The 11,652-nt window shown below is 52.7% G+C and overlaps 3 protein-coding genes across 3 annotated transcripts; 2 read left to right on the top strand and 1 right to left on the bottom strand.

Annotated features, from left to right (window-relative positions):
* The first annotated feature begins 1,540 nt into the window (after positions 1 to 1,540).
* On the top strand, positions 1,541 to 2,278 carry B0T26DRAFT_721184 (uncharacterized protein). Its single transcript, XM_060442526.1, has one exon. It carries the CDS (start codon positions 1,819 to 1,821, stop codon positions 2,230 to 2,232), a length of 414 nt encoding a protein of 137 aa, XP_060292626.1. The 5' UTR covers positions 1,541 to 1,818; the 3' UTR covers positions 2,233 to 2,278.
* A 67-nt stretch (positions 2,279 to 2,345) lies between these two features.
* B0T26DRAFT_721183 (kinase-like domain-containing protein) lies at positions 2,346 to 4,809 on the top strand. The gene is made up of 2 exons (XM_060442525.1): positions 2,346 to 3,436; positions 3,497 to 4,809. Exons 1-2 carry the CDS (start codon positions 2,558 to 2,560, stop codon positions 4,652 to 4,654), a joined length of 2,037 nt encoding a protein of 678 aa, XP_060292625.1. The 5' UTR covers positions 2,346 to 2,557; the 3' UTR covers positions 4,655 to 4,809.
* Positions 4,810 to 9,348: 4,539 nt separating this feature from the next.
* On the bottom strand, positions 9,349 to 11,448 carry B0T26DRAFT_652605 (uncharacterized protein; the record flags this gene model as incomplete). Its single annotated transcript, XM_060438384.1, has 2 exons — positions 9,349 to 10,027; positions 10,280 to 11,448. Coding segments are annotated over 2 exons (1,848 nt in total), but the record flags the coding sequence as incomplete, so codon positions are not given.
* Between the last annotated feature and the right edge of the window lie 204 nt (positions 11,449 to 11,652).

Raw genomic sequence — 11,652 nt, 5'->3', positions numbered from 1 at the left:
CCCATTCTGGGCAAGAATTCGGAGGGCCGGCCTTTGTGGTTTACCCCTAAAAAGGCCAAGGATTTCTCGGCTCAGGGGGAGCGTTTTCTACGTGGTACTAAACGTACTGCCAGCGAACGGCTTTTTATGCGGAAAGCCTACAAAGAATTCGATAACATGGCCTTCCAATTGGATACCATTCAACAACAATTGCAAGCGGCCCAGGAAGAGCTCGAACGTGCGAGAGGCCGGAAGAGAAGGAGGGTGGAAATCGACCCCAATAAGGCCTTTGCTGGTATTGAGGAGATCCGCCGCGCACAAAGATTAGCTGCTGGGGAGAATGTTATAGATTCTAGAATTTCAGAAGAAGAGGAACCTGACACTGCAAGCTGTATTAATGTAGCTATCTAATTGACGAAGCTGTGAGCAATTGAATTTTATGATGTAGTGGGGTGGCGATTTTAGTGCGTGGTCTAATAGGGGGTTGGTCTAAAAGCTGGTCACCTGACTTACAGCTGCGAGGTTGAGGAAGGCTTGAGAGGGAGAATGCAATTAGGTAGTCTCGGTGAATTGAAAGTGTATTCTTTTATTTCTCCCGGCCTCCGCTCCTTCTTCTCAAGTTCTTGTCAGAAGCGTCAAAGGCCAGACCGCCCCGAATTGGCCCAGACGCCAGCCAAGTCGCTTTTACTCTCGAGCCGGCGAACGAAAGGGCAAAGGCAATATGCAAAGACCCACGCAACGAGCTGCTGACTGATAAAAGGCAGGACGACGTTCGCATCATTGTTCCCGTCATGACCGCATCAAGTCTGGAGCCGGAAAAGCCGCCATCCTTGCGGTTTGGGTGGAGCGAGAAAAGTGACATCCGTTTGCCCGATTCGGTCACTCCAAGTGGCAGTTCGAGTGACATGCACGATTGCTACTCCATCTCCATCACTCTGTCGGGCTTATTCATTCTCAACGATCTAATGAAAGCGCACGATTCTGCGACCCAAATCTCCCTCGTTGTCCACGAACTTGAGCTGAAGAAAGAAGACGAGCAGGCCCGCTTGAAGATGCTCTTCAATTCCGACTAAACCCTGCCTCGGCGGCGTCTTAACCACAGTCCTAGGACTCCGACTAACCATCAGTCTGGAGGCTGCGAAGGCCGATTTCAAACTGGTCTGGACCCCCGCACTTATCGACACCAAGAAGGTGGACATCAACCTCGGAAGCGCTCTCCAGGCCTATGCAGGAGCCCAGGGGTCCGAGGGGCTGGTCCTAAGACCCGAGAAACGATCCGCCTCGGAAAGAACCGAGCACAGCCCGGTTGGAATCACTACCAATGAGAGCAGTAAGGTGTGTATCATATACCGCGTCATCAACTCGACGCCCTACGCGCAAGAGTTGAAAGCGGTTGACCTACAAACCGGGTATTCATGGGTCGCCTCGCAGGCGAATATCGGGTCAAGCAGCTCATATGAGGACAGATTTTACGCACGAGAGTTTCTCAAAAGGAATTTAGAGCTAATGTGGAAATTTCAGAGTCGCAGATGAAGACATGTGAGTCCTTAATTGCCAGTTCCAACTTCCTTGCCCCATGTCCTGGACCAGACCCCGCCGTAATGCTGACTGCTACAACTCGCAGGAGAATATCCTCGCATTTGAATCGTATTAGGGCTTTCAGGAAGAGGCTCGCAAGAAGCACCCCCCTTACTCCATTTTTGAACGCTCAGACTCTGAATCTGCCCCCGACGCGGCACTGGCAGCGAGTTCGAGCCACTCCCGCCAGGGAACGGGGGAACAGGAGTAATGTGCCCGCAGCAGGACGAGCATCCGAGGATATCACGCGGATCCTGAACCATGCTGGGGATTGTTTTCATAATAAATTTTTTTTTTTCGATTTTGTATTTTCAATTTTTTTTCTTCGCTTTTCCCAAATTAACAACGCACTCGCGCGTTGGTAGATGGAATTGGTGCGCCCTAATTGGCCAGCTCTTCGGGTTCCCGGGTGCCGTCTGTGTCCCGCCTGGGTTCAGTGTGGAAACCGAAGCCGGCCCGGCCGGGACGTCTAATGATAAAGCTGTTGTTTCGTCTGGACGCAGTGTTAAGGTTGTGTTGGCGGTCTGTAACACGGCCGAGTGCTTAGACATCAGACGAAGACGATTTTTCGGCCTATTTGTACTTGTTCGGCTGCCCTCATGGCTTGGTACGTCCTGGTTCTGCTCTTGGCGGCACGTGATCTCTGACCAATCAACTGCCTCGCCACCTTCCTAGTCCAACACCCTTGGCTGATAATCAAGTGACCGACCTAGGCCACTCATAAGGTCCGGTCCTCTGCACTGGCCGGCGGGCCCATTCCTTCCGCCCTGATCGTCTGGACTTGAAACCAATAATTAAACGCGGGTAAGTGCAGCTCCCAGGCCAGCCGTCTGAAGCTCGGTTGCTGGACTATTGGGCTATTGGTGGCCCCTTCCGTGTCCTGTAATATTCATATATAACTAATTAAGACCTACGTCCTTTTTCTTGTTCGTGGACCACTAATTGAATCTTTTTACCACTTATTAGACGCCTCACTTGGACGCTGGTCGGTTCAGTTCACATGGCCACCAACTCGACGTTGCAAGCGCCCCAACCAGCGTCCGATAACGACGTCATTTTTACACTGACAACGAGCAACCCGACGGCAAAAAGGGTATGCGGGTATACAGGCAACAAAAATCGAGTGAAGAAACGTGATGATGGTGAATTCGACATTGTTGTCTCCCGCAACCAGCAAGCCCCCGCCAGGCCAGGAATCCTTCTTTCATTCGGCCACGACAAGTCTACAAACGACATCGAACTATTCTCTAACAGAAATGAGCCCGGGCCCGTCAATCATTGCTGCTTTTTTCTCGCGCAGTCAGGGGAGCTCATATTCCGAGATCTGGCGGAAGACAAGCGCACCAAAATAATAATAGATTATCCTCATTGTGAGCAAACTATGACTCAGTTGATCGAGTTTCGAAAGAGAGTGAAACGGCTGCTCGAGCTAGATGAGAGCGCGGAGATTCGCCAAGGCGTGATCCCTACGATTCATTCCTCAAACTTTACAAAGATCAGCAACGCAAAAATTATAATCAATCTGGGGGACCCGGATGCAAAGTTTGAATTCAATTGGGGGCCAATGGGAGATTATAAAGAATTTAAGAAAGGCCTAAAAACTGAAGCCGACAAATTAAAATTCGAATACACCAGCGGCATCCTGAACGGAATTCCAGAGAAATTCTTTTGTTATTCCCAACTCGGCCGGGGCGCGGCGGGGACGGTGTATAAGGTGGTCGACATGCTGAATGGAAGGATAAAGGCAATCAAAGTCCGGAATGACATCCCAGCATCACGGGCGAGCAAGGCGAGCGACCCAAAATATGATGAAAATGCCCGAAAATGCTTTGAACAAGAGATTGAGACAATTAAAAAGCTGAAGTCTCACCCGCCGAATGTAAGCACTCTAATACTGACTTCTCCATCTACCGAATCATATTATTAATCATTACTGTAGGAACATATCATTGGCTACACAATTGACAACATGAACAGGATCTGGATGCCTTGGTATTCTGGCGGTTCTATAATGGAAAGGTTTCCGTTCTTGACTGAACGTTTTCTCCTGCCAAATGGTACTAATCGTCCGGATATGCATGACGTAGAATCATGTGAAACAACGCTTCCAATAATCCCACCTTGGTCAGTTGACCTTGAAGTGGCCATGTTCAGCGCCTTGAGCCACTTGAAGAAATACAACATTATTCACCATGACATCAATCCGATGAACATACTCTGCAAGGATCTCGCCAATGGCCGCAAGAAATTTGTCCTTGCTGACTTTAGCTACAGTCAAATTTCTGACCCCAAAAAAGGGGCCGCTGGCTGGCGAGAAAATCCTGGCAGATATGATTTTGCGCCCGAAACCACTCTGAAATTCAAACGTCCGGCCGGAAACAGACTAGACGAGCTTAGGAAGGCCGTCTTGGCCCAGGTACCGATCTTCCCGGCTATGGATATATATTCGCTTGGCCACGTGTTTCTACAGAACTTCCGCTACACCTGTGGCATGGATTTTATCATGACTGAAGAGCAATGGTGTAGGAGACTCGACTTTCTTAACCCCGGGCGGAAAAGCCTAGGAGCACGAGGAGATTTCACAGATCCAGTTAAAAATGCCACAGAGGATGATGATGAGTTTCGCATCCGTCGTTGGCACAGCCGCATTCGGTCGCTCATAAATATTGGCTGCCTCCCACCATTGCTTGCGAGAATGCTCGCATGGGATCCCGCCGAACGAGTCTCCGTGGAAGAATGCCTAGATAAAATCAAAGAGCCCCACAGTCGAGGCCACTCTGTCTTTCACCCTCTTCTAAACCTCAGGCCAGAGTCAAAACAGCGCGCGGCCCCTCATACAGTCCTAGGAGGATCTGGAGCGCTATCTACACATATACTTGACAAGGGAAAAACCGCAGGCGTACCTACCGCACCGACACCAACGGGTGCCACTACAGCCAGTTACGGACCCGGCGGCGTTGTCGCCCAGACCCAGACCGGTCCAGTCGCACATGGCAGGGATGATGGTAAGCGCGGAGCATCGCCGCCGGCGCCAGGAAACCCAAACTCTGATCACAAGAAGCAGCGTATTGATGATACAGAAAAGCCACCGGCCTGAGCTGTATGGCCTGCCAAAGTGACTTGTTAGATTTTCTCTTTGTTTCTCGTTCGGATTCATTCTTGTTGGATTCACCAGGGTACCGGTACTGGACTCAACAGGGCGTGGCTGCACGCCGAAAACTGGTGGTTCAAGTGATGGATTGTAGATGTCTGTTCTTCTCTCTAGCTTTCTGGCAGTGCCAGAAAGCCCGTTCTTATACTACTATTGTGGTGGCGAAGTTGGTGGCAAAGTCTCTATCTAGAACCTTCGAGGCCCTTCTGCTTGACAAATTCCAACAATTCTTTTATTATTGTATTTCTAGTTCTCGTGTGCCCTACTCGATCCTAACTAGACCCGGGGGATTCTGCGTTATGCCTCATTTCTACAAGCGTCTCATATCAGAGGTCTAGAAAATTAGGTGCCTAGTTGCCAAGAGAGTAAAGATATAATATATGATATTTCGTCTACTTCAATAAGACTTGCCTTAAGGAGGGACTTCCATAGTTGAATTTGCCATAAAAGCGAAATGGCTTATACCCATCACCACGTACGTATTAAAAGTTAACATAGGCATTTACCACGGTATTGCAAAAAGTCAAATAATTGAACGGTGCCGACAGAGTTCCGATCAACGGATTTCAAATATTCAGCTAGATGCCAGAACTACAGTCGCAGACATAAAGATATAGTTGATACCGTTTAACGCCATACCCAGGGCAGGTGTGATAAAGATAATGCCAATGAAGTACCTATTATAGTTATCCTAGCTCTTCTATCTAAGCAATCACCTGGGGCTAGGACTGGGCTGACATGATTATGCAAACGAAACGCTAAATGGAAGGACAAGAGAGCCCGCTCTCAAGATCACCGAGCCGTCCCGGAAATCAAAATCAAACCCAAAATCACAAACCGTTTCGTCCTTATCCCCTGTTCTGATATTACTTCCGGCGGCAAAAAGGAACAGTCTTGAGGTGCATATTTCGAGTCCGGCTGACGGTCGAACTTGCAGTTTCGTTTGAGGTTCGGCTAAGATGGAGGAGGTGATTTGGCATCGGGCTGGAAGCACCCGATTGCTATTGGAGGCTTGAGTTGATGTATTGTATATCTCGATCTTGATTTCAGCAAGCCGGCCGGCTCCGCTGTAAGGCTGTTGGTTTGTTGGCGGTCGATTGTGGGTTGTAAAGTAGGTCTTAGTTTAGGCATTGATGTTAGTTAGCCCGACAGAAAAATTATGGATGTGCTTGTCTGGTTGAGACACATTGCATGGCCAGGCACTTTTTTCAACCGTTGCGTGGAATTTTGGACATTCGTTGGGTCAAAGACCAATAAAGACCAATAAGGAATCAGTTACAGACTAATTACTCCCCACATAATTATGGTCAGACGGGTAAGATGGTGAGGTTTCTGGCCGGTTCTTTTTGGAACCTGGCGCTAGGCTAATGGTTGCTTATTTGTTGTCTCGTTTGAAAGGCTGTCTTGTGCTAATGCAGGTAAACTCGAACTCAACTGTCCTCAGCCTGCGGCTCAAGTCTACCCGCTTTTTCGATGCGCCACTGTCCAACGGCCTTTGATTCCTTGACAACTGTGCATCTTATTGGCTCAGGGAACCAGAAGTGGGTAATGTTCCTTACAGCTAATGGGGGCGCCAGAAGCCGAGGGAAAAAAGTCGACGGAAACAACTTGTTCCCACCCACGTCAAATTCCAGATTCCGCACTTGGATAGAGGGAGGGAAATTTATTGGCTCTGCTATGGAAGTCGGCTAGAAATGGCAGCCAGTGTCCCAACAGCCAACGAGACTTTGCTCCCGGAGTTCCTAACTTCCGCCAGAGGAGGGACGCTCCACCCTCGCTGGTTGGAAGTCCGAAGCTGTGGAGTATTGAGTGGAGAGAACATGATTGTACACACATGAATTCCCATGATACCGGCCCCGAAACGCACGCTTGGCCGCGCATACGCCCGCTGTTGGGCGGTCGTGAGCGGTGCCAGCGCCGCACGCACGCCACCATTTCTTGTTCGACCTGTCAGATCTGCTGCTCAACGGCGAGATGGGTGGGCAACCGTGGTGTGGCACGTCCAGATGAAACCAGGGCCGAAGCCACGGCACGGCTAGAGAGCATGGCCGTCGACGACAATTGCGCGTGCCGAGATGTGCTCGTCTGAACTCGGAATTCGGGACGGTCCCACAACTAGATGGCCCTTGACTGGCGGCTGGCCTCCCAGCCCGGTTTGACTATTAAATCCGATTCGGTATTCGAGTCTTTGTGGCCCATTGGCCCAGACCACCATCTCAAGAGCCAAAAGCACACATATATAGAAAGCACAGCAGCTTAATATGTTCCTGAACTGCATCTCATTCAGTCCGGAGCCGCCTTTGGTCCGGCACCTTGATCCATAAAGAAGGCCACAACTTGACGCGAAAAGAAAAGAAACTAGGAAAAGAAAAGAAACCCCGGAAGCTGAAGCTGCTCCAGCCTCATCCAATCACGCAGGGATGACATCTAGCATGGCAAGCACGTCGCAGGCACGGCAGGGCAAGACCCCGCCAGTACCATAAATGAAGGGCCACAAGTTGCTATCCTAGCCATCTGCAACAGCCATCTGCAACAACTATCTGCAACCGTCGCCAAGTACAAGACAACCTCAGCCTCAGTAGGCCTAAAAATATGGCGTCCAGCGCAAGCACGTCGCAGGACCAGAAGGGCAAGGCTTAGGGGCCCGCTGCAGAAACTATGAAGGCCAAGCCGCTGCTCTTCAGACTTATTGCAATAAACGCCGAGGCAGTCAAGATTTGCTAGCTCAACGAGCGGCTCGTAGTTCCATCGGGACTGGACGGATTTAAAGAAGTGACCAACTAGCCCGACGTCACGATTGGCGTCTCGACGGAGTAGCATCCGGCACTGGCGACTCGTTCCTGACGTTTGAGCGAGACGAAAAGGAAAACGACGTCCACCTCCCCAAGACAGCCTTGGCCTCTCTCTCCGCCCGCAGGCTTGTGAGCAGCGGCCTTTCGGCCACTTCCTTCCTGTACGGCGCGCGTCACCGAGGGCGACGATGTCTTCCTCGTTGACGAGATGCCCGTCTCGGATAAAAGCCTTAGCAAGAGCAACCCGGCTCCACAGCCGCATACCGAACTTGTGAGTTACGATTACAAAGGGGCCGCCACAAACACTAAATGGGAGGAGCGCGCTCGTTGTTTTCGTAGCCTTGCGGTGCCCAAGGTGAGGAGCCTCAAGGAGCATTTAGTCTTGTATATTGGAGATGCCGAGTTCTGGGTACTAGGGGAGCCCTACAGCACCAGCTTCTTGTCTGAAAAGTCGGCGGCAATAGAATTGGCGCGGAAGCTCTTGGCAATTAGATCCAAAAGGTCGCATAGCGTCTAGAACATGCACATATCCTCAACGGAGGTTGGACAAAGATGTACGAAGGTCTGTTGGGGACGACGACGACGTGCGTCTCACACAATGGATTCTGTGCCAAGATAATTAGGTAGTTAGCTGGAAAGATATTTGTGTCTTTTAGAGTTGAGCAATGCAACTATACAGAATTACCAGTTCCAGTGTCTCTGTTCGCACAAAATATCCATGACTGTTCGCCGCGGCCGTAACTTCAGATTGGGTATCTAGATTTTTGCAATTTGAGGTTGATGGTGTTTTTCTCTCAAAGTTATGCCGCCCTCTCCTGGTCATTCAAGAGAGACTCCGCGTAGCCGAGAGCGGGAATCATTATCTGAGGATTCAAGAAAGAGTAAGGTATGGTGACTGGCAAACGAGGCAATGGCACATGGCCCCAGGTCCTTCGAGCGCAGCGAGCAGCCCGCGGCAGGCCCCCCCGGAGGGCCGCCGGAGGCACAGGTCGGATGAAAGTAAGACAGGATGAAGTTAAACCTAATTTCTCTGTCAGATTGTTATCTCGGCTTTCGGCCAAACAGCTTTTTCAAGCGCATCCCCAATTTTGGCCCGCTCTTCCCTTGCTCAGTCGTCTTTTGTGCCTTGGGTGCTGCGCCGCTTTCCGACTCGGGGTGGCGCGCCGGTTTGTCCGGGGTGCCGGGCTGCTGTCGTTTTGAGACTGGTTCAACCGGAAGATGCGAATTGATTATAGTCACCACCTGGCTAAAATACTCACGCGACCCGTGCTCGAACGCAGCAATGTCCTTGATCTTGCGCAGCCTGTCAGCCCAAGAGCGGCCGTCGTCAATGCGCAAGAGAGACTCCAGAAGACGCAACCTGGCCGTGGCACGGAGATTTTCGTGCCCGCTGAAGACGAGGCACTCCAGAATGTTGGAAGACAGCGCAACCTGCTGAAACCGGCTCGGGGATTGCTCGGCCTTGCATCTCACGTACGGCACAATGGCGAGGCGAGCGGCAAGTCCGAGCATGTCGACGCAGTCGTGGACTCTGATGAACTCTTGAAGCCTGGCAGACGTGTCAAGGATCGTTTCCGAGTCGTCCGTTTGGCTCGCCTTGCCCATAACGTTGCCCCAGTGCATCGTCGTGACCCACATATGCTTGCCCCATCCTTCCCCAGCAAAGACGTACGACCCATCCGGATTGCGAGAATACCGAGCCACCGTCAACAGGTATCGATCGAAGCGGTCAATAGTCTTGACCAGAATTGCAGTCTTTGCTGGGTCGGCATCGCTCACGCGAGAAGCAGCATCGAGTGTGGTCCGGACACGAGCCCAGAAGCCGGCTTGGGGCGGCCTTGCGCTGAGTAACAGCATCATCAGAGCCTCGCCCTTGAAGAGCCAGAGCCACTCGTCAAACCCGGCCTCTGTTGCTGCGGAAATGCTTTCCCAGTTGTCCCGAACCCAGTCGTTGGCGGTCCGGTGCATGAAGTCGACGTGCATGGTTGCGATGCCGCCTAAGTCGCCCGTCAGCTCAAGCAGTCCGCCCGTGCGGCTCATTAGCCTGCGCTCCAGCGACTTGGCAACTCCCGTCAGGTACTCGTTTGTGACCTCGGCTGCGGCCAGGTCGGCGGGCGTGTCGCTGTCGCCGAGCCAGAGCGCCAGGCCGAAGAGGTTGGTGCCCACCTTCTCGCAGGCCCTCATGACCTGGAAGTACTGGGAAGCTTCAGCGCGAAACCGCTTGCTCGTCCGGTCCCAGATATAGCGGAACAGATCCGAGACCTGGCTAGGCAGGCCGTCGACTATGGCTTGGAGGTCCGTTATCCGCGCGCCTTCTTGAAACGAGCCCTCGAGCAGGCCAGACACAACCGAGACCCACAGGAACACGCCCTCGGCCTTGTTGACAATGTCGCTGAGGATCTTGCGCGCCGCCTGCGGAGAGGTGCTGGCTAGGTCCTGGTAGCCCGGGCTCAGCTCGAGCTTCTTCTTGACGAACAGCTTGATATCTTGCCTAGTCAGGTTTTCGAGCTGCAGCATGGGGTTCTTGCTGTATTCGTCCTTGAACACGTTCCAGGGCCGGCTGCTCGCGCAAACCTTGACACCGGATTTTGTGTTGGCTTCGCGGAGGAGCTGGATCAGCTCGCGGTGGTCCTCGTCGAACTCGTCGAGGCCGTCGATGATAAAGGCCAGCTTCATGCCGTCGCCAGCCGCGGACAAGAGCTTGCGAAACGCAGCCATTAGCGAGCCAAAGTCGAGGGGCGGCAGTTTGACGTTCCCGTTGAACGACTGGAGAAGGAACCAGCGGGCGGGGAACGCAGTGGCCAGGAGTTGGGGTTTCTTCCGAAAGAGGTCAAGGAGCAGGGTTCGGAGAAGCCCCTCGTGCGTCTTCTGGAGCTTGTCCATGCCGGCGGTCCAGGAGAAGAAGCTGGCGACGAGCACCTCAGACCCCTTAGCCCACACTTTTAGGTTTTCCTTGAGCCTCGGGTCTCTCGAAATGAATTTGAGCAAGGTCGACTTGCCCGAGCCCGGCTTGCCACTCATCCAGTAGATGCCTTTGGAATCGCCTTGCAGCCATTTGGGAAAGCTGGACCACAGAGGTTGGCCGTCTTTTGACTTTCGAGGCTCGGCAAAGATCCACTCAAATGTCTCGGCGTACTTCTTGGGGATGCTCGCCTCTCGGTGGTCCATGGTCGTGAAGAACAGGGCCTGGAAGACGCGGTCGAGAAGGGCGCGGTCTCGGTACTTGTCGATGCGGGCCGGAGCAGAATACTCGTCGGCATCCCAGCTGTCGCTCATGACGTAGTTCACCATGTCGTTGGCCTCGGTGCGATGGCGCGACGAGCTCATGTCGACGAGCCCTACGACGTCGGTGCTGAGCTGCTTCGTGTTCTGGTCGATCCGATCGAGGGTGGCGATCATGCTCGCCTGCTGGTGGGCAAACTGGCGCAGGTCGAGGCCGCTCCTCCGGGCCTCGCCCAGCAGCTGGGACAGCAGAGCGACCATGATCTGCTGGCGGATCTGGTTGAGGCGCTCGGTGAGTCTGTCCAGGTCGCCGGCGGCAGCGGCCTGTCGGAGCGCGACCATCCAGCTCGAGGCGGCCAGCGAGAGCCTGTTGGAGCCGCGAGCCTGCAGCTTGCCGATAATGACCTGGAGCTGGTCGTTTGTTTCTCTGCACTCGCGACACAGGCGCATGAAGGCCTCGTTGGGGTGCTGTTCTTCCCGGCTCTGGGCTTGCCCTCGCCCTTGCCCTTTTCTATTTTCAGTTTCGTTGCCATTTCCGCCCAGCTTCAATTCAACGTCCTGGACGAGATGCGCCAGGTCGCGCGACACGGTTGAGAGCTCAATGTTCTTGGCCGATTGATTTTTCGGAGACTCGTAAATCTCGTATGCGCGCCTAAGCAGACGACAGCCGAAGTCGGCAAATTGAACGACAGCGGCTGCGACCGAAAGCGCAGTCAATGGGTCCATTGGCGCGGTAATAATTATGAATGACCTTTGGGTTGAAAAGGATTCCGAGGCTCTTCAAAAAACCTGGCGGAATTCACTTCATCGATGTGATGTGACTGATGGGTTGGCCTGAAGTGAGTTGCATCCATGCGGTGGCGGCGTGGCATGGGCAGAGCCTGGTGAAGCTGAAATTCAAAGTGCATTGCCCCCGGGGCATATTCGTTA

Source organism: Lasiosphaeria miniovina, assembly GCF_030549165.1.
Source record: "Lasiosphaeria miniovina strain SMH2392-1A chromosome Unknown B0T26scaffold_6, whole genome shotgun sequence".
In the NCBI taxonomy this organism is placed as follows: domain Eukaryota; kingdom Fungi; phylum Ascomycota; class Sordariomycetes; order Sordariales; family Lasiosphaeriaceae; genus Lasiosphaeria; species Lasiosphaeria miniovina.
The sequence above is the reverse complement of the archived record's forward strand: the minus strand, read 5'-3'. Positions and strand labels throughout refer to the sequence as shown.